Here is a 22,587-nt window from a genome sequence, read left to right as displayed (position 1 = left end):
AAATAATGTTCATCACAAAACCCACTGAGTGATATCTTATCACAGCTCTCAGCAGCTAGTTTCAAACAATAAACAAAACCTGATCCATTTTGTAAGCAAGAAAATATTTCACATCCTCCTCAAGGGTTAAAACAGTTTCAATAAATTTACTCAAAAATGCAACTCTGTGCTGATCGATTAAAATGAGCTCCTGTCTCCAAATGCATCACTAAAATCTCACACATCAGTGCACAAATATTTAGGCAAACTAATGTGTCTTTTCATAACAGAAGGAGTATCATCTGCATGCTCCTGGGGGGTCCAGTTGCCTATTACTCCCCTCGGCTAATCCTCATAAGACTGGAGACTGTAAGAAGATCTGAGCAAAACAAGATGGGGGAGCTGAGCACATGAAAACCACAACAAACAGAAGCCAATTGGTGGAATATAAAAATGCATCTAAAAACTATTGCAGTCACAGCAAAATCTGAAAAATCCATCTGTGAGGGTCACTAGAACGGGAGAAGAAAGGATGTGAACATGGTGACCTGACCCCCAACATGGGCCAGACCAAGATGTTTGTGTTTCCCAGAGTTCCCCACTTAGGTTAGTGTTTGGAGGCTAAAGTGCACGGATATACTGTATATATATATATATATATATATATATATATATATATATATATATGTGTGTGTGTGTGTGTACACATATATATATTCAGTGCTTGTCAGAGGAGGGGAGAGGAGGACTGGAAGGAGGCTTGAGGAAATTTAGATCACTTAATGAGAATCTCTGCATCACAATGATGCAGCAGCAGAGTCAAGCGTTCAGATTTATGATTCACACAGCATTCATCGTTTACAGTACAAGCTTTTTAATGACGATCCTTCGATCTGTCACCATGGCAACGCTACATAATCAGCGTGCATGCATTGTGGGTCAGTCTTTCCTGTTGACCCTGTGAAGTTCAATTTCTGTATTCTCTGCACATTCTCAAAAAGAAAACAGGATTTTTTTTTTCACAGTAACAGAAGAATTTGATACAAAGGGAGAAAAACACGCCTCCAGTCTCCCCACACGTTGCAGGATATACAGCGTTGATATTGTTGTATACCTCCAAAGAGGAAATTGAGAAAAGCATCCCTCCCACTTTGTCCCTGTCCTGCAGCATGCTGATAGTGCGTGATGATATTTATCTCCAGAACGGCCCTGCTGAGAAAAGATTACCCAGGCTGATTTTATTAATTCAACTTGACTGTTGTTTAGGCGCATATGATAATTACCAGTTGAAGGCTACAGGACTGTACTAATCTGGCCTGATGTGTGCTGATTTGTTACTGCTGGGCCCACTCGCCGTCTGAAAGGCTCAGCGCCTGCTGGGGTGGGAGGCTCGTCTAAAAATGCTGCAGTATGTAACTTCGGTGCCAAAAAAGAGTATCTGCCGAAAAGTAGCTCCAGATTTTCTCCTGATGTCGTTAACTCAACTGAAATCTGATTCATGTCGTCAGTGTATTGCAAAAGAGTCTAATCTTCTTGCAGTATTTGCATTTCTGCTATATAATTGGATTTGTCTTTATGAGCATAAACTTTTTCCAATGCCACATAGAGTCTGACTCATATTTAGGGACCTAAGTGCCCATTTTCCATCAATGATTTCACTTAAATCTATAAAAAAAAAATAAAAAAAAAACTAGCAACCTGCCAAGAGTCTGTTTCTTAAAAATGTCATATTGTTTCCACCACAGACAAAAAACAACAAGACCAACCCATTTAGGAGGCAGGATCTATTGCATATTTGGCGATTGTTGCATGAAAACTGACACAAACAGTGCATTCCATCAAAATGTTTCACAGTGGATTCTGATTAATTTTATGAAGCCCAGATAAATCAATGAGCTCTTCACCATTAATGCCCATCCTTTTACCATGAACACTTTAAGACAAAGTTACTTACAGCTTCAGGAAGAGATTATCTGCAGCTTTTATTTATTGCTATTATTATGATCATTGTTACTGAAACAAAAGAACAAAAGCAGATAAGGGCAAAAAACAAATTCAATTTGGGAGGATGATGTGGATGCTTTAACTGACGATCCACCAGAAGATCTCTTTTATCGATCAGCTGCTGAGTGAGTGCTGCTGAGCCGACAAATCAGGGCTAAAAGCGTTGGCTGTAATGGAGCGAACCTGTTCACAGCCCCCTCCAATGCGGAGCTCTTTGTCAGGCCTATAGCCTCTCAGGACCAGCTTGGGCTTTACTGAACTCCACCGGTAAACACAAACAGACAGACATGCAGGTGCCCATAAACTTGCACATATGCACAAATTGCTCAATTTTCCACAGCCCAGAAGGGCACAGCACGACCAGAGACGGATCCACCTGTGAGGAAAGCTTCCAGCGTGATCTGAGTCAACAACATGTAGCAGTTTAGAGGCAGGAATAATGCTGGTCATTGCGATAAAAAACTCGCCGGATGTTCAACGGTGCCTAAGGGGGAGCTGCTGTGTCAACACCTCACAGATAAAATACGTCTGCCTGCGTCATTTCTCAAAACAACACCCACCGTGATTAGCTTCTCAAAATCACCTCATTCATTAATGCCTAAATTGAAAGCTCTTCATATTCTGCTGCTATATTGTTTTTTACCCACTCTGAGAAATGCTTTCAGGTACTTGCACAGATACACATGTGTGCAAAATAAAAGATTATAAAGTGTTTTACAATCTCATTTTGTTCTGATGGTCAATCCTGGACTTTTTGTCTCATATCTCTGTTCCTAAAGAACATTTATTTTTTCATTATATTTCATCCTGTTGGCCCCAGGCTGGTTTATGTGTGTTTTATTTGTGCTGCTATTGACTTATGAGTCCTGGCACTTGCCCCTTGAGAATTCTTTGTTTTTCTTCGCCTTTACTTCTGTCACCTTTTTGTTGAGCTCCTCTAATCTCCTCTTCCCCTTGTAGCTTTTTTGCACTGCAGCATTTTTCATGATGTGTCTGGATCCCGCTCCAGGATCAGGACACCCAGCTCTCTCGGCTGATGCAGTGCCCTCCTCTGCTCTCCCTCAAAGCTGCTGAGACCAGCAAAGCCGGACACACAAAACCCATCGGCCAAGAAAACAGCGACAAAAAAGGAGAGGGGAAAGTATTCAGGAAAAAAAAATGTGTTTGACACATCTTTTTCTAATTGTCAATAAAGCCTCAGTAACAAGCAGTATGAGAGATTTTTTTTTTAACTTTCAAACTTAAACTTTTTTCATGGGAGTTTTAGTGACTGTCTGAAGACAGGTTAAAGGAAAAAACTGTGAGTTTTATGCTCCAGTAAAACAGTAAAAACATGGTAAAGTGATGTAAAATTAGCTGTGTGGGGTTGAGAAAACAGCATTTGCATGAACCGCTATGATGTTTGTTAGGCTGAAGTTGTTTTACAGGGAGAATCTGGTCATTTTTGAAGTGCTGCTCTGTCAGATAGTTATCAGTAGTGACAGCAGTCACAGAGCATGGAGTATGGAGAAAACAGCAGAAGTCTTCTTCATCGAGGCCAGCCTAGCCAAACGAGGGTCTGTTTTTATCAATTTAAAAAACAATGACAAACAAACAGTGTCATGCAAAAGTGTATAGGTTTATTAATAGCTAATGTAGCATTTTTTCACACTGATGTGTTGTTTTTGAGAAAGAGCTCTTTTTGAGGGCACTTATTTGGCTAGCCATTAGCTTAGCCTGGACAAAGACTTTTACCCTTTTCTCCATACTCCATGCTCTGTGACTGATGCCATGTCCAATAGAGTACTAACTATTGATAAATATTTGACAGAACATCACTTCAAAACTAACCAAACTATCCGTTTAAGACAGTCGATCAACTTTGGTCATCTGTCTGTTCAGAATGAAACTCTATTTCTCCAAACTGAGATCGTTCAAAGGGCTATCTACAACAGGTAAGATATTATGACTAAGACTATGACTAAGAAAACAAAAATCCTGGATAGGAGAAAAAACACAGAGGAGAAGAAAGTAAAGGAAAGAAACACAAACATTGGTTGGTACAGCACCACAATTGTTCTAGTGTGGGCCATATGTTAGTCCGTCCACAAAGTCCCACACTGCAGTCAGACAAGTGAGCAGTGGTTTCCTGTCCTCCTGCTGACCTACTTTAGGCAGACAGACACGCACACACATACACACAGTGCTGTGATTCCCGGAGCACAGGAGGGAAGACGTGGTAGACACATCAAGCGACACACAAACAAGTCGTCAGGCTCGGTTTCCTGCTGTCAGCACTCACAGCTAGATTCTGTGGCATATTTCTCATCAGTGTAAAGGATCAAAGCAACGTCAGTAATCAAAAGCAAAATGACGCCGACATTAATCCTGTCGTCTTCGGAACGATGTGAAAGAAAGATTCAGACGCTTTCCTAATGAGAGTTTATAAAACAACTTTAGCTGATAGATGGATCTAAAACGCCCCGAACCACCAAAATCAGGTCAAATGTGTCACATTTCAATTAGTGAAGGCTGTGTATTTATGCCACAGTTGACGATTCCTGTTGAAATAATCCTCCTGACATTTCAGAATGAGTTGCCTCAAGTGCTCATTTGAATTGGATCTTACTTCATACAAAAAAATCTACAGAGACTATTTGACCACAGACACTGAGGCTGAGAGGCTGGAACTGCGTTTGTGGTTACTGAACCTGAAAACTCCAGACATTCCTGCAGAAATCATTCAAAAAGAGTCCCTGGCTTTCTTAGCTTTAATCCATTTGTGGCTTTGGCAAACCATACATATACTGTACATAGATTAAATCTACACTGATGATATTCACATAAACATACTGATTTCACAATCAAAACAACTAGAAAACTCCATAATCTTCTGTTACTTTTTAGATGCACTTTACCTCAATAATTAGGGCTGTCCAAAAAAAATCAAAATGAGAAAACTAGAAGGTAGACGTAGCAATGCCTGACAGTTAAGATGGCAAAAGGTTTGGTATGCAAGGCAAAAGGCAAGATGCATTCCCTCAAAAAATTCTAGTTGTATTAATTTTTAAAACCTGTATGCACAAATGCACCCATTTGCATATTAGATAAATAATGCAGCAAGTTATGTGGACTTTAACACATTAAAGTTGTTTCTCCCTAAAGTTACCAGGAAGTTCAATAAAATTCACTTCATTTTCCTGTAAAATTGTGTGGAGAAGAAGTGTCAACGGGGCTGCAGAGCGGCGGGAGGGTGGTTGGTACTTCTCAGCAAGAAGGCTTCAGGTTCTAGTCTTGAATTGTCCAGGCCTTTCTGTGTGGAGTTTGCATGTCTTCCCAGTGCAAGTGTCTGTATTACAGGTCTGGCTTGTAAATGAGACTACCTTTCTCAAAGAACTCACAAGGCTAAATAAAAGTAAATAAGTAAAAAAGTGTTATTTTTTCTTGCTACTCCAGTTTCCTACTATAGTTTGAAAACATGCATCTTAAGTTAAATGACAACTCTAAATCTACCTTAGGGCCGAGCCTGTGTATAAAATATTCTATACACAAAGACACACTCATGTTGTATTGGCCCAATACTGATGACCGGTCCAGAGTGTACCCTCACCTCTCACCACAAAAAAAGTAGACAAAAAGTTTTTGATTGGTGTGTGTGTGCTTCTGTGTGTACTTTCTATATAAATGTGCATCCAGACAATCACAGGGATGGTTCTCTCTGTATCCGCTGCCTGAACAGCGGTTCAAAATTCTTAACTAGGCGCATACAGTAAAAGAAGGAAAGTGGAGGAATGGCAAAGTCACATTTGTATTTAGGGGTAAACACGGCTGTCATTAGGCCTGGGGTGTTGGAGAACACAGCAAATTAAAGGGATTGTGATTTTGTGTGGCAGCTATGGCGGTGCCAGTCAGGAAGCCCTGACGAAGAGCCGGAGACAGAGCTGTGGTGCCTGCTGGGCTGCAGGGGTGTGGAGCTTCCCCTCCCGGCCCCGGTCTGCCTGACAGCTCTGCTGCTTTCATCGCAGGTCTCCTGCTGTATTTCACACCGGCTGTGTACAAGATCGCAACTGTCAACTCGCAAGAATTAGAAAACCAGTTAAACTAGAAGCACATCGCTCATCCTGATTGGTACACTGTTTTGGCCCGCAGAAGTGCTGGTATAACGATTCTCGGTTAGACTTGATGGTATTTCCAGACACATATGCTCATTTCTTTCCACAGCTCTGCATTTCTCCCCGCTCTCATTGCCATGGCAACTAAACCCAGTAGAAGAGAGAGTGAGGGACAGCGGCACAAGAGATTAGCCATCAAAAAGAAATCAACCTACACATGTGGGCACACACACTAAATCATGTTATACAGTTCAACATCATTCATGCCTGTATGTCACACACACACACACACACACACACACACTACAATATACCAATTAACATACATTTGCATAATCAGTTATGGAGTGACACAACAAAAATATTGTCAAGTCTTGTGGTTATTTGTAAAACAAAAGGGTACATTTGAAAAGCTTATTCTGTATTCAAACACACCATCTGCTCTTGTCAGCCTTTGTTTCAGATCAGCTCCTCTGCATATGGCCGTTCTGAGAGTGTCTTATGAATACGCAAAATCTGTTCAAGTGTTTCAGGAAGACCTGGGGCTCATCTCCACATTCACTCACAATCAGAAGGGTTTTAAGATCTGGAGAGGTTCAGCAGATTTAAAGAATCAAAGCGATAAAAAAAGTACAAAAACTGATGTCTTCAAAAAGCTGTTTTATCCTCATTTCACACCGAGCTGCATTGCAAGCAAAGCATGAACCGAGTGCACGTTTTCATCCATTGTCAACAGGTAAAAACTAAAATTATGATCTTTCTATGGGTATTGTTTCTAACACTTCAGTAAATAAAAACTAACACATGTTCTGGTCTTCGTTCTGAGGCTACACCAAGTTAAACAAATAAACAAAAAAAAAAGATTTTGAGAGAGCATTTAGTTAACAGCAAATAGGCTGTCAGGAAACAAAGAAATATATGCCAATAAAACATGATGGCAGGCGGATTCAAACAGGGACAGCTGTTTGTTTTTGTCTTATCAACCGAGCCACCGAGGCTGCTCTTAAATCCAAAGAGTGCAATGAAGTAGCTGCAGGCGATCTCTGAAGTGCAAGCTTGTGTCTATGGCAACAATCAATAGTACCTACGGACAAGTGACAATCACCGTGTCATCAGCTGACAAAGAGGAGGAAAACAGGTCAATTTGTGGTTTGCTAACAATGCAGTGAGCAGGCCGGGTTCAGGGGAAAGGTTACTGAAAGACTGCAGCAACTCTCTGGAAATGGGTTTTTCCTACCAAAGCGACTCACGTTGTTATCACTGTATTCACCAGCAAACGTTTTACTACGATCTCAGAACATACGATTTCTGCTTATGTACTTAAAATAAGCTGGACAATGTTGTGCAACTTATGAGCCCTAACCTTGTATCACTTTCCTCTATAGTCACAGAAATGAGAGAGAATTTAGGAGAGTGGTAAACAAATATTCTTTATTCAGATCGATTGTATTTTATGAGGTTTAGGGTTGCCTCAGTAGGAGCAGGTCTGGCCTTTATGCTTGCTGTTTGAACTCTAAGTTTAATTAAAGGAACTGTTAATTGTGCAGATTTTCCTCTCCGGTTTTTAATGTTAATGTCATCTTAATGCAATTATCTTTGAAGTATTATAATTCAGTATTGGTAATAAATGTCATTTTCCACCTCAAAAAGTAACTCTGAGAGTCCGACACGGTTATGTTAGTTAGTTGAGGCCGTATCTCACTGAGCTGCAACAGTTGGTGACTAATTGGCAAATGGCGTTTGCAAAACAGTCTCCAAAACGTTTCAAAATGGTAACCGAGGTTCTCAGTTTCCTTGAGTCTTGTTGCTTGGATTTTGACCATGTTAAAAAAAAACATGTCACAAATTTTTTTTCACAAAAACAAAAGTTGGACAGTTTGTGTATTTTGCTTATGAAAAACATTCCCAGAAGATGACGTTGTCTTTTCTTTTTGGGGGCAAATCATTCAGGGGCTTTCCCCTCCTTCAGCCTTCCTTCACTGACTGGCAACTCGTACAGACAGAAGGTGAGGGGGGGCCATGACATCCTACGCTTTATATGACTGGTTGAAATCCCTGCACCGTCCTCCTCCACAGAAACAAAACTTGAGAGCTTTTGAAACGGAGACTTGTTTTAAAACCATGAAATCAGAAACCCAGCCTTTGCCTACAGTTTACCATCCACCGCAACACGTTCTATGTTCAACAACATTTTGCAGACTGGGATTAAAGTATCGACTATTCATAAATACTCCACACAATCCACTTAAACAATAAAAACTAAAAAAAAAACAGGACAGTCCATGTAAGAACAAAATAGGATTTCCTACACTAATATTCACTGGTTCAGCTTGTATTTTGCTTAGTTCCTGCAAATCTTAGCTCAATCAAAAAGTCACTCAGATCGTTATCACTTTCCACAGTTTGCTTTGCTTTGTGAAATGTTTTGGAAAGTTTCTCAGTGAGATCTCTAACAGCTATTCTCTGGAGAAAACTGTGGAGGACAGCAGCCAGAATCACTATTTAAATCGTCAGCCAGACAGATCCACTGAAGAAACAGGCAACCTGTTGCCAAACACCATAAAGGCATTGCAGATATCCGTGTTTAAAAAATAGAATGTACTTTTCATCTGCTCGTGTCATTCCAGCGTCATTAGATTTTGAGTTTTGATAAAACCTAAAAAAGTGTGTAAAACATGGAGCGGCTCTGCAGGAGGAACAAATGTGATAGCTATCCCTGAAGAGTGCAAACATAAAAAGGGCCATATGGGCTGAAAGTGGGGGTAGAATCGCAGAGGAAAGTGACTCCTCTCCCCTCTCTGCGCCGTTGGAGAATTCTTTCTAAACAAGGTATGGAATGCACCCCTGTGTTTCATAATTTGCTCCCTCATTCTTCTCCTCTGCACGTTTACAAACAGAGTTCTGAGGAAGAGGAAAAAGAGGGAGAACGGTTGCGGGAGATGGAAGAGCTGACATAGATGGAAGCCCTGGAAATATGTCCGGGTAAGGCGGTTAAGCAGAGGCAAAAAGAGAAGGGAGATTGAACGGTGAAAAAAAGGGGGGGAGAGATGATGTGAAAGTAGTGAAAAAGGGATGAGATATGATTAATAACTGGCTCACTGGTTGCGTGCTGACCAGAATGAGAAAAAGAGTGCTGCAGGAAAAAAAAGAAGAAGGAGGAAGACAAAGAAAATGAGAATGCCCCTGGGAGTGGTTTTAATGCTCCACTTGGTGTTCACATTTCACGTTGGCAGACCAGGCCAATGTTTAGACCTGCAAAATTCTTCCATAAAGCCTAGAAACTGGGAGCAGTGGGATAAAGAAAGCCTACAACCCCCACTCTCCTGTCTAAGCTCTTGATTTCTCTCCATCCTTGTCTCTTTTCGTGAGCTAAAGAGAAACAATATGGAGGAGATCTGACTTCCACAGTGGAGAGGAGGCAGGGGGTTGGAGGGCAAGAGGGGATGACGAGGTTGAGGGTGGGCTGGGGTGCAAAGTTTAAAAATATCTCAGGCTGCTGAACGCACGGCTTGGCCACAGCAGCCCAACATACCTTCAATTTCAGCTATTTTTGTTGCTTTTTCCATAATGTCTGGAGTCTGCCTTATAAGCTGATGACAGTGAAACTTCTCCGGCTGAGACAGAAAAAGACGCACCAATTCGGTCTCAGAAATTATCCCCAGCATTTGCCAGCAAAGCTGCTTTCTGTCAAAAGGAGGCCTCCGCTTCTTATCAGCGCATATTCATACATTTTGGGGTTGCAGGTTAGCAAACAGACCCCCCTGGGGGAGCGAGTGCCTTTGTCAGAAAACATCCACACAAGAGTCTGAACCCTTCCACCTCTCGTGTCTGTAACACATCACGCACTCTGACTAATCTGTGGACAGAAAAATGCCAAAAATGCTCCACTTTTACATTTCAAACCACCCAGTTCGGTGTTCTCGTCATTTATGTTGGATTACATTTTATCCTCAGCTTTTAAATCTTGTAGGTTTGCAGCACGGTTACATGCAGTGTGATGCAGATGTTGTAAATGCGCTTCAGTGGCCTTTAGGTCAAATGTGTCATTGCGATTTTAAAACTGGGTTTACTTCAGTAATCACACACACACACACACCGACACACACATACCCATGCGAGCATACATGCAACAAAATCTGAGGCAGTTATAATCTTGTTTAATGCTCTTTTAATTAAAAATTGACTGCTGTTTTTTTTTCTCCTGTAAGCATTTGTTCTCTCTATCTTCACCATTCAGCCACGTAAATATATATGTGCATGTGCATGTGTGTGTGTGTGTGTGTGTGTGTGTGTGTGTGAGTGTGTGTCTGTCATTGCTGTGGGGGATCCTTGTTCTAACTCCCTGCATGCATGAGTCAACATCAGTCCTCATTTCTCACAAACAAACACAAGTTTGAATAAACCAGGGAGCATGTATATAAAAATGGGACACTGCTTTTGTGTTGTGTTTTTTGTTGAGGTGAAATGAAATAGCAAATAGAAGAATAAGGTCAGTTTATTAAGTGTAAGAACTACTTAAGGAAAGAATATTTGATCCATCGATGAAAATGTTGAGTTATGTTGCTGTGGCCGATGCCAAGTCATCTTTGCTCCAGCTGCTCAGAGCTCAGGTAAAGCTGCTTACTGTCTTAGCTGAGTAACTCAGAAAGTCGGGGCTTGTTGAGAAAAAAGAAAAAAGCGAGTCAAAAAAAACCCTGAAAATGTCTGAATATGTATATGTACAAGAGAAGAGGCAGACCTTGAGAGTGGAAGGAGGCTAAGATAAAGACTTGTTAAGCTAATTTTAAAAATATGTGTAGCTTCATCATAAATGTTATTTAATTCAATGTTCTTGTTTAATCACATCTTTAAAATATATGTTTGCATGTGACTTATTTAAACCCACTTGTTTGTTTCAATTTTGTTTCAAAATAATTTGAAATGCCTTTGAAATTTCGGCCAATGCCAATTACATATCTTGTCTTCAAATTCTATCATAAAATACAAATACTGTATTGTATTTTAGTAACACTTTGAGCATCTTATGAAGCCCACATCAGTGCTTTTACCTCACATTTCTGGTTTCTGACAGAATGCGTGTACAGTAAGTTAGATTTTTTTTTTTCAGGCTGAATCCCAGTAGTTTAGTGCCAGTTTCTGTCACAGGAAAAAAAATGAAAATTTGTTTTCTTAACTTAGATCAAATGTCAAACTTTTCCATGTGCAGCATGAGTACATTAAACATCATCATCATCACTAATCCATTGTTGAAAGTTTTCAGTGGTTTTTGAATCCAGTGATCAGGCAACATGCTGTAATATGAAATGCACTTTATCCCTTTTATGCTAAAAGCATTTCCCAAATCCGTTTTACCACTGAGTCCACAGGTTAGATTTCTAACCTCTGACCATGAATTTGTTTAAATTTTGGAAAACAGCACACATTCACACACATGGTTTGTCAACGGTCTTTGCTGGGAAGCAGGCCTCTCTAATGGCTCACTGGTACCAATCTGCTAATGTGCTGCGCAGAGCTAAAATGATGCATGCTTTAGTCTTTCACTTTCCTGTCTCTCCACCTGTCTATCTCAGTGCTCTTTTCTATTATGATGCTTAGTCAATAATCCCTTTCCTGTCCCTCCCCTGTTTATATATAGTGTGCATTTCCTTTAACTTTTCTCTCATTTTTAGTTTTATCAGCTAATAATGAAATTAGCCTTCCTTGAAGGAGTGTGTATCGCCCACAGCATTGCATGCTAAAGCTTTAAATGAAGATCTTGCTTTATCTGTTACTGCTCAGAGTACATGTTGGACATGACTCTCAGCTACTACCACAATCAGTTTTAGCTCAATATCTGTAAATCCAACTGGGTTATAACCATTTTTGTGTTTGCTAAGTTCAAATAGCTGTGGCACTCATCTTAAATTGGGTTGACTTAAAACATTAGTTTTAGATGTAGTTCCAGAGATTACTTTCTGAGAGTTTTATTAAAATGTGTCCAGCGGTTTGTTTGTTAACACACAGGCAGGGTTGACTCCAACAGTGAATGCCAAAGTTTTAAACAAAGGTGGGAATTTCTTTGGACTCAGAATACATGTTGGGGATGCCCCTCAGCTACTACCAACTACCACACCAAACTTTAGCTTAATATCTGTGAAACTGACTGAGTTAGTCATAATTGGGTTTGCTAAGGTTTATTAGCTGTGGCAGCCATCTTGGATCAGGTTGACTTCAAAAGCTAATCAGTTGTGGATGTACATCCAATGATTGAATTCTGTGAGCATCAATAAAATCCATTCACTGATTCATAAGATATTATGCTAACAGACAGACACACACTCAGAGACACAGGCAGTCACATGACCACCTGTCTGTCATGGCAGCAGGCCATAATAAACCCAACACAGTGCATCACCAAAGATGCTTATCCAGAACTATGAGCTCTGTTGTGTTTTAATACATATTGATTAGGGGAGGGGAAATAACTGTGTGTTGTATGAGGCAGCACAAGATGTTTTTTATGAAGCCTATTGTTTTGTAAAAGTGAATGAGTTGCACAGAAATGTTGGCAGTCATAAGCAATTTATTTAGTCTGAGTGACATCAGCTGAAGTCGCTAAAGCTTTCCCATTCTTCCTCCTGAAACCTGTGTGAGAGGTGTTGGTGTGTGGAAGGCATCCACAGGACACACACACACACACATGCTGAAATAATGGTTTAGTGTGTGTGTCATCATTCAGCACACAAGTGAGTGTTGTGATGCTCAGTAGGGAGTGAATCACGATGCACTCGGTCATTTCCTCTGCTGTCGAACAAGAGGACTCTTTAGACTCAGTGGCTGATAAATCTGCCATTGACGGTTTTGTCCAATACAGCTGACTAAGACTTATGACCAAAATCACGACAAGAACTCATTCTTGACAAAAAGTGTCATTGAAGTCTTGTTAGAAAATTGAGAGCTCACATTATGTCTGTTTTTAACCGTGATTATCTCAACCAAAACTTCCAGGCACTGCTTCAACTGGTGAAAGCTGAAAAAACAAATCTGTAAACAAAAAGACATTTTTTGCTGCAAAGACATCCTTGACCTACAATAACAACAGGGAGAGCCTACAAGTCAGGCCAGTATTGTTCACTATTTCTCCTGTAAACATGACAATGGAATCTAGAAGTGAAGGTTACAAGTTCTATCACAGCCAATATTAATCTACTTTACTGTTTTAAAGATCAAATCAGCACCAAAACTTGTTCCTGTTCCTTTTCCCAATCTCCACCTTTCTTTTAAATGTCCTAAAATTCACAGCACTTTGTTTTCTATTGCATAATATTGGTGGCAGAGAAGCAGACAGCTGAACGGAAAGACGCTGAAAACAACAACAAGCTAAGTTTTCACCTTGGTGAAGGAACACTGAGCTCCCTCGAGTTGGGTAAACCTGTACTACAACCGGACATGTTCCCACCCAGAGTAATGCTTGTTTCAAAGTCTGAAAAGTCAAAGGAAGAAAGAAAAAAAGGAAATGCAGTTGTAAAAGTTCATCCCCGCTGATCCCTTTTCCATTGAAAAAGTGTTAATTATAAAGATGGCTCCGCAGGAGATAAATGGAGACAGTTATAGAAGGTTTAAGCTCTTTGGTGGACGAGTGGGAGCAAACCATTGGTGGCAGCATTCAATTGTACTTTAGGAAGTTGTTTTTAGGGCTCAGTTTCTTATTAGTTATTAAGAAAGTTATTAATGCTGAGGTGCTGTTTGTATGTGTCTAATTTACAGACCCATTTTAAAGATGACCATGTCATGAATCTGAAAAAGTTAAAGGAACCTCTTGGTTCAATTTTATTTAAGGATAAGCTCTTGCTTTTATTTGTAACAAGTCATAAACTAAGTTGTTCCATCCGTTTCTTGTGGCTTATCGTTTAAAACCTTGTCAGTATTGTGCCTTTTATTTTTTAGCTAGCAGAAACCATGTTTGTACAAAAGAGGTTTAGTTGGACGATGATACCACAGAAGTAGACGTTTCTTTCCTCACTAAAATTAAAATAAATAACATTCAGACTTTAATCCTGACAACGTTAATGTTTTATGTCCTATCAAGGGCCCATGAATGTTCAGATTTTCAGATCTTTGCATCACTGTCGACTCGCTAAGTCTTTGTTTAGAAAAGCTGAAAATTTTCAAACCAAAGGTTTCAAACTTGGAAACATGAACTCTGGGCCTTATTTGGTACAAGCACAAACAGCTTTGTGCCATTTGACAACTGTTGATTTTTTTGCTTAAAACAAATAATTCCTGTGGCTGGTTGTACTGATGGGGGGTCCTGAGGCTGAGACGCGTCGACCAGGGATGGAGCTTGGAGTCGACTCTTGGCATTGGCAGAGGTTTGAGCTCCACGACTGCTTGTTTTTATGTGGTTTGCTCCAAAACTATTTGTCCTGCTCAGAGTGCAAAGTTAGACCAAGATGTCCCTCTTGGACGTCTCTTTTAGTAATGTTGAACCAGCAACTGAAACTTGTTGTTTAAAGAAACATTTGGATTTAAAAGCCTAACATTCCTTGAAGGAATGCATATCGCCTGCCTCATTTTATGCCAGATGTAGCCATTATGGTCAAACCTTGAAAATAACTGTACAATTTTATACAATAACGTGATATTTTGTGTGATATGTTAGTGCCCAGTTTTGTGAATGACTCTCAGCTGCTGCCACATCAAACTTTAACTCAATATCTGTAAAACTGACTGAGTTATAGCCATTTTAGTGTTGGCTAAAATGGCTTTGCTGTGGCAGCCATCTTGAATTGAGTAACACCAAAAGTTATTAAGTTTTAGTTGTGGACAAGCCAGTGATTACTTTCTGAACGTTTCATTAAAATCTGTTCAGTGATTCGTGAGATATTTTGCTAACGTCAGAGACAAACAAACACGCAGGCGCACAGGCAAAAATATGACCGCTCCGCCTTCGCCTCCAGTGGAAGGCAATAATAAAAAGGTGTTCACTTTACGTTTATTGAGGATTCCTCTAAAAGCCTGAAAGGTTTAAGTCCTCCAATCCCCCACATGTTTATATATTATGATCTAAGTGTGTGCATATTTGCTGTGATAACATGGTGGAGAGGTGCATTGGGGAGCTGCAGACGATGGAAAAGGAGAATATTACATAAGAGATTAAAGTAAAGGAATCTGAGGTATGCGTCCAACAACGCTGGCCAATAATGTGAAACTTCATGAGACCCCCCCCCCAACACCACCACTCAAGTACAAAGCCTCAATGGGTAGCTACTCTGTACTGTACTTGTGTCTTTGATGTGAGCTTGTAAAAAGCGAACAAACACGCAGCATGGCACCGGAGCATAAACTCATACAAGTGCAATTAGACACCACTGTTGTTTTCACTCTGCTTTTAGGCCACTTGGACAGGGGTCACAAAGAAGGAGTGCACAGAACAGCAACAGAAACATATAAGTGACCAAAAAGCCAGGAGGGGACGTTGGATTTTTGCAGTTTTCGGTTGAACATTACAGCAAGTGTTGTGTTTTATCATAACAAACTGTGTTCAGCCAAGTTGTTACCACACACACACATATACACGTCGCTCAGCTGTAATATTTTTATCAATTTTCAGCGTTTGACTGCAACAGTGAAGTGTAGTTTTAAGGGAAAGCTAAGTGAGAGGGTTGAGTTTGTGTCATCCATCCACGTGCTGCACATAATTTAGTGACACACACTCATCATGGTGAAGAGGGTCACTTTCGAGACACACACGCTCACACACACACACTTGTTTTCCCTCTCTATCTTCAGGGGACGATGCACGTCCTCCTTCCTGTTTCCCACTGTGCGGTCATCTGTAGGAAGGATGTGTAAGTCGCACACATCTGTTGCTCTGTCTGGTGCAGACTCGAGAGTGCATCTCAACAATGAGTTAAAGAGCTATTGCTTTAGTTTAGCAGTCGATAAGGACTTTGATGATGACGAGCACTGACCTCTGACCCTGGCATAGCAGCAGCCACACTTGACCAGGACTTTACGGAACAAGTGCTGGCAGCCACAGCCTCGGTGGTGGCGATGGTGATGGTGGCCCCCTTTCATGCTGTTGAACCATGAGCAGAGGTGGGCATGGGGCCCGGCACTCAGTCACTTTCACCCCCCACCCCACCTTTTTTTCTGTTTTTCTTTTTTCTTCTTCTTCTTCTTCTTCTTCTTTTTTGGGTTTACTCCTCAAAGTGTAAATCTCCAAAAAAGGTGTCAGCTGAATCCTCCTCCTCTTCCTCTTCCTCAGTTGACTGTGAGCAGCACTAAAGCCCACATCCAAGAGGCTGCGAGTCCACAAAAGATGCAGCAGCAGAGAGAAATCCACCTCCAGCGAGGGGGTTTCAAAAAGCAGATAAATATTCCAGCAGTCTTATTGTCATACTGAGCATGTTGTTTTTGCTCCGTCTCTTTTCCTGCCTCCCCCCCTCTTTGGCGCTGAGCTCTTGCCTCTATGAACTGCCTGGTCAAATGACAGACTGGGAGACGGCTTCTCGGAGGGGAGAGGGAGAGATAGCAGGGGAGAGAGATAGAAAGAGAGAGTAAGGGGAGGGGTGAGAAGGGTGGAGTCTACAGCTTTAGTTGCTGGCTATTCCAGTATAAGGTTCCCATTCTGCTGCTCTCTTTTTTTTTTTTTTTTGGTCTCTTCCTGTCCTCTGTTTCTCTCTTTATTCGTCTCAGCTGTTTTTCCTCGCCCACCCCACTCTTTTCATTTCCTCTCTTGTCAGCTGCCCCCTCTGTCTAGTCTGTTATCCTCTTTTCTACATGCTTGAGTCTCATTGTGGCATAGGTAATCCTCAAACTCCAGGAGCAGATGAAATGACACGCTCCCTCGTGTCCACTCAGTTCTGACCCTGGAAATAGCAACAGCCACGTCCGTAGGGGTGCATATTTTTATTTGCAGAGCACAGGGCAAGTTGGATTGAAGGTGTTATGCATTTTCCAGTTAGTGTGCCACTGTGTAAGTGTGTTACACTTTAACACAGTTTAGGAATGGACTTTAATGGGGGTTTCCAGTCTGTCGCAGCCCCCTATGTGCTCATTTATGATCATGGAGCCAGCAAAGTTTTTCTTTCTTTCTTTGGGTTTCCATGGAGCAAACAGGCAGGCTCGTATTTCACAATGTTGATACTCTTGGTGTGTGAGTGCATACAGGCGTGTGTGTGTGTGTGTGTGTGTGTGTGTAACACCAGCCAAGAAGCTTGATAGTTTGTAGAGGCTGAGTCTAAAATATAGACTAAAGATCAGCTGAACATATCAGTAAGTAAATAGATTCGCTGTGGATCAAAGGCTGAACTCAAACTTCAGTGTCAGTTCAGTTTTATTTTATAAGGCACCAACTCAAAGCTAAAGTGATCTCAGTGCAGTTTTCAAAAAAAAAACAACAACAACAAGTTCAATTAATCTGTTAATCTGTTTTTTAGTTTTATATCACAGTTCAGTTCATGGTGGTTAGCAGCTGATACCAAAGTTTCTTCTGAGTACCACTAAAGACTCTGAGTACCACCCATGATACTTGTACCACAGTTTTAAGAATTTAGTGGTGCCACTTCACCTGTTGAAACTATGTTCCTGCACAGTGGAAAGAATACCAATAAATGTCCAGCAGTAGTTTTGTAATAGTGGAAACACAAATTTTAAGTTTGCCATGAACAAGCTAAGCTCTTCGCAAATTAATTTTACACAAACTCAGTTACAGAATGCAGGGTTAAGAAATACATTTGGAGAGACCAGCGGGTTTATAATCTCTGAACTTTAGCATTAGAGCCATGGTGTGTACAGCAAGCAGTAATATGCACATTGATAAACAAATATTACATGAATTAAAGTCAAAGAAGTGGCTGAATAAGTCACAAGATTTGTGTTTTGTATACCTGGGTTTGAGTACCTTGTGGCACCTTTATACACTAATATAAAATAACAACAAATGTACCTTGTTTTAACTCAAAATGCTACCTTTCCTAATTTTCAGGCAAAGCATATACAGTATACAAAAAAGTCAAACCCAAATCTTAAATAAGGTAAAATAGCTTTTTTTGAGGTTACGCCCAATGAGAAGTTATCTGTGCTGAAACTGGTGCTTTATTATGCTTGAATAATTATCACAAGTGGACAGACACTGCATGAGGATTTGTTCTTGTACCTGCTTAGATTCTGCGTGACTGATGATCATATTTTGACAGGTTTGTTTGTGTTGCTGTTCTTTGTTTACATTTGCAATTAAAATTTGAGGTCAGTTTTGTTAGGTAACAGCATACCGTACAAAACTCCTGAACGGTTACAGGTTTAAATTACTTCAGTATTTATTGAATCGTTTATTTAGGCAGCTTTGTTTTTCATTTTACCAAACACAAGCTTAAGTGCTCCAATGCTTGCATTTGACTCTGTGCAAGGCAAATGTTGCAGAGCTCTTGTAATAATAGATTCGCACGGCCATCGTGCACAGTGGGTCATGAAAAATACAAGAAGGAAAACACCTCTCATTTGTTTCCATTAATAAATGCAGCTAGCAGCAATTGCAAATTTCTTATATTATAATTTTCCAACTGTTTGTGAAGAAAATCTCATGCATAAAGCAGTCCACACATAACCTCATATATTTTTTTACAAAATAGGCAATTTAGAATTATTTTGCATCTCAAAATACTTTAATAGCTACAGGCCTAGTATTTGACTAATGTTGATTCGCTGCGGTGACAAGCTTAAAATGAATTGTCTCCAAAACGTAATCAGTCGTAGATGTGCATCCAATAATTACTTTCTGAAAGCTTCATTAAAATCTGTCCCGTAGTCCATGAGATATTTTGTTAACAGACCCAGTTGACTCTAGTAGCTAATGGCAAAGTTTTAGGCAAAGATCTTGTGCAGCAAGTAGCACTTAGAGCTTGTGCGTTGGAACAAAATACAATGTAGCACAATCTGCATTTTTCGGACTTTCTTGCAAATGAAATTAGATTGTGACGAAATGTCTGCAAGAAAAACAGGTTCTTCAAAGTAAACAAGTTGACAACAGATAGCAGCTTAGTCTTGGCACTTAAACAATTTTCTTTTCTCCCATTAAAGACTCTATGACATCCTGATAAACAAATGGCACTCTTAGCTCTAAAGCTTGACTCTCAGTATGTGATCTCATCTTAACTTTGAACTACACATCATGATGTTTTTTGTTTTTTTTTAAATACCACAATTCCACTGCGTCCAAATCACCCAAGTCCTGCAAACATGTCTACAGGTACATGACAGTACTCACTCCGACTCTTCTGGGACATCAGGGAAAACAAGAGAAAACCGACTATCAGCAGACACTGCACCACCACACGAGCACACTGTTAGTAGCTTTAATCTGCAGCATCCACCTCCTCAGAGTGACAGGGTGGTGGCAGGCTGCTGTCAGGATGTCTCTGTCATCTATAAGGGACAGAGCAAACACAGGAGCCTCACCCATTAGCCTCACGAGCAGAACACACACAGAAACACTGGACTGCATGACAGCTCTCTGTGTCTTTTCCTTGTCTTGAGCACCCCCAAAGCAGCTGTAACATGCAAAAGAAACAAATTGTGCACGGCGGGGGAAACCCCACGGTGACGGACGCATTATCCATTTTCAGGCTCACTTGGCATGCTGGTTTGCAGCATTACACAGACACACAATTCTAACGCTCACTCTCCATTCAAGCTCGCCCGTGTCTTTGCTCATAATGGATACTTTAAGTAGGTTTGATCGAAGGGGCAAAAACACTACAGGAATATTGACAAGCACTGCTGAATACCTTCATTTGTCTGATGGTGATGCGGCTGCCAAATGCTGACGAAACATACAGGAAGATTATTCAAAGAGAGATGAGAAATATTTGACTAGAGAAAAGAAACATGGTAAAGATGCAAGGACAATGCTCTAAAGGCAAATCATTACAAATTTAGTGGAGGCTGCTTGTCTAAGTGACTCAGTGGTACCATTTCGGAAACACATGCTCTTCAGCTACATTCAAAATTAATGAAGCGAATGCAGGGTCATGTGTTCTTCAGTTAGGAGGCACATTGTGGTTCAACCAACTGGGATTCACTGGAGAAATAAAATTAAGTACCAGTTCTGGAATACTGTGTATTTCAACTCGTACATTTTTGATTCTTTGCCACTTTCTCCGTCCACCCCATAACATCTCAACGAGAAATGATCCAACACTATTCCCAGCAAAGTTTATTAAACAGATTATTAAACAGATCTTGTGTTATAAGTGCAACAAGTGTTTAAAAACCAGCAGTTGTTACAAGTTAAGCGAGTTCCTTTTAAACATTTTTGGCTGCTGATGTGACCCAGAGTACTTCCTGGTAAAATGTGCAGTCTGGGTCACGTTGCAGCTCTCCTCTAAGAACTTCACACACTTTCAGTCAAACAAACCTTTAAATACTGATTTCTCTCTTTCACTAATTTCCCCCACAACACTCAAATTCATATGGTGCTTCTTATAGTATATAAAGTAGCATAGTTTAAAACCATCCCAGTTTAGAGTCTTAGTTTTGGTTTTTAAATGAATTTGTTGTCCTGTCATGTTGCATTTGGATTCCTGCTTGTTCAGTTAAAAAAAGTTCATATTTTCATGCCTGCATTTGTTTCTCATCCAAAACTAACTACAAATAGTTGGGACAAAAACAGCTGCACCCAGTAGTTTCGAGAGTAACATGATGCTTTCACGGCCGTGCTTCACAGTTGTTTGTATAATGATGTCATCTTTAATTATTTGTCATCTTAGAGGCTAAGTTTTTTGTCCCTGAGGTGCAAAACAACATTGGACAAAAGATAACAAATTACAAACACGCTATTGGCTTAATGAATTTTAATAAATTCCATCTTTCTTTCCCATGGCCCTTGTCATCCTCTCAAAGATATAAAGAAGATAATAGCTTCGTGTTAAAGCAAAAAAAACAAAATTCAATCACAGATTAAATAAATTTTCTCAAGTTTTGTTACATAAACGCTGTCTTTAATAACTCATCTGGGAATGACATCCATCCCGCTTTAGATGTGCAGCTTTCAAATCAAACAAACAAAACTGAAAGACCCGTTTCTTTTATTAGATGTCACTTCAGGGCTTTGACAGTTGTAATTTCATTTTATACAAATGTTTGAAATGTTCTCTAAAAAAAATCCCCCAATTGAATGGAACACAACAGCAAAAGTTTTGATGAGTTTTAGTTTTAGTTTTAGCATGATTTCTCTTCTTCTTCTCTCTCTCTCTCTTCTTCTCAGTGGTTTTCAATTAGATTCAGCAATATCTTAAATAGCTTAAAGAAACGTTTCTCTAGCAACAGTCAAAAATATGCATTATGTATTTAAATTCTCTTTTATTACCAGCCATGCTGGTTTTCTTAATTCACCGTATTGTCTTTTAGTTTTGTGTTTTCAGGCTTGTACCTGTCTGTGGGCAGCCAGCTTCGCTCTGAAAGGAAAAAGCTGCGCTGCTTCGATGAAATAATGTAAATGCTACAAAAAGCTGCGCCACCTAAAATGAATTACTGTGAATGCACGAAAAGCTGCGGCACTTAAAATGAATTACTGGTAATGTGTTCCATCATAACTTAACGAGCTCAAAGTGGTCACCGGTGCTTTTGTGTTTGTGTTGGTATTGTGTACTTCCTGACTCTCGCCCTCCAGCCCATCGAGGCAGGTCACCCTCCCGTTCCCCCTCCTTGAGTCTGGTTCTGTTGGTCTCTTCTAGTTAAAGAGATATTTTCCACTTTTCACAAACTGGGATTGTATATTTCCTAAAACATTGACTCTGACTGTGTAACAAACCGAGCTGGATTGTAACGGGAATAAACTGGACTGTGTGTAATTTGATTTAAGTTTGACTTTTGTTGTGGACTGTTAAGTAAATAACGAAAACTGAATCAGTTAAAAAAAACATCTAAAAGTACAACAACAAAACCAGAAAAAGTATGTATATATAATTATTTTGAAAGTATAACAACATTTTTTTTTATTAGGTAGTTTTTATAAGTGCAAGTGTCCAAATGGCCACATCTGTTGTGTAGTTTTTACTCTGAGTGTAGATTTTTGTGACTATGATCCGTGTTTCTGTGCATCAGCCCTGACATTTAACACCAGTCCTGCATCTCTGTCACGACATGGAATGAAGGCTTTTAATAAATAAAGCCTAAAATTAGTCTCGCAGACGTGTGCAAAGCTGTCAGTGTTCAGAGAAATATGGAAAAAAATGTTCCTCCTCCGACTTGCAGGGAGGAATGGGGGGATGTGAGGTGATGCTTACATTAGCCCACATTCATCTCTCTTCTTTTATCTCTTTGCTTCACGCTGCATCTTCCTCACACACACAGACACACACAAAAAAGATAATTCAGCTGTACGGATGAGGATGACTGAAGAAACGTGTATATTTACAGTGGCCTGTAGATTAGTATAAAAAAAAACAAGTTACAATCGTTTTTATTAACTTCAGCCAAGCTGCCAAGTGGTTTAATGAAAATGATGATGGATGTCGTACTCTTTAGATTG

At 40.1% G+C, this 22,587-nt stretch overlaps 1 protein-coding gene across 4 annotated transcripts in view; it reads right to left on the bottom strand.

Moving 5' to 3' along the window:
• arhgef25a (Rho guanine nucleotide exchange factor (GEF) 25a) overlaps positions 1-22,587 on the bottom strand; it is a 48,114-nt gene that overhangs the window by 18,589 nt on the left and 6,938 nt on the right. The window contains exon 1 of one of the 4 annotated variants that reach the window (XM_025005722.2): positions 19,324-19,465. The exons of 2 other annotated variants lie outside the window; for them this stretch is intronic. In XM_025005722.2, coding sequence (XP_024861490.1) covers positions 19,324-19,342 — 19 coding nt within the window. In that variant the 5' untranslated portion in view covers positions 19,343-19,465. Of the gene's footprint in view, positions 1-16,027; positions 16,562-19,323; positions 19,466-22,587 lie in introns of those variants that run through there. One more of the 4 variants, XM_017415197.3, reaches the window with a different exon arrangement.

Source organism: Kryptolebias marmoratus, linkage group LG8, assembly GCF_001649575.2.
Source record: "Kryptolebias marmoratus isolate JLee-2015 linkage group LG8, ASM164957v2, whole genome shotgun sequence".
In the NCBI taxonomy this organism is placed as follows: Eukaryota; Metazoa; Chordata; class Actinopteri; order Cyprinodontiformes; family Rivulidae; genus Kryptolebias; species Kryptolebias marmoratus.
The sequence above is the reverse complement of the archived record's forward strand: the minus strand, read 5'-3'. Positions and strand labels throughout refer to the sequence as shown.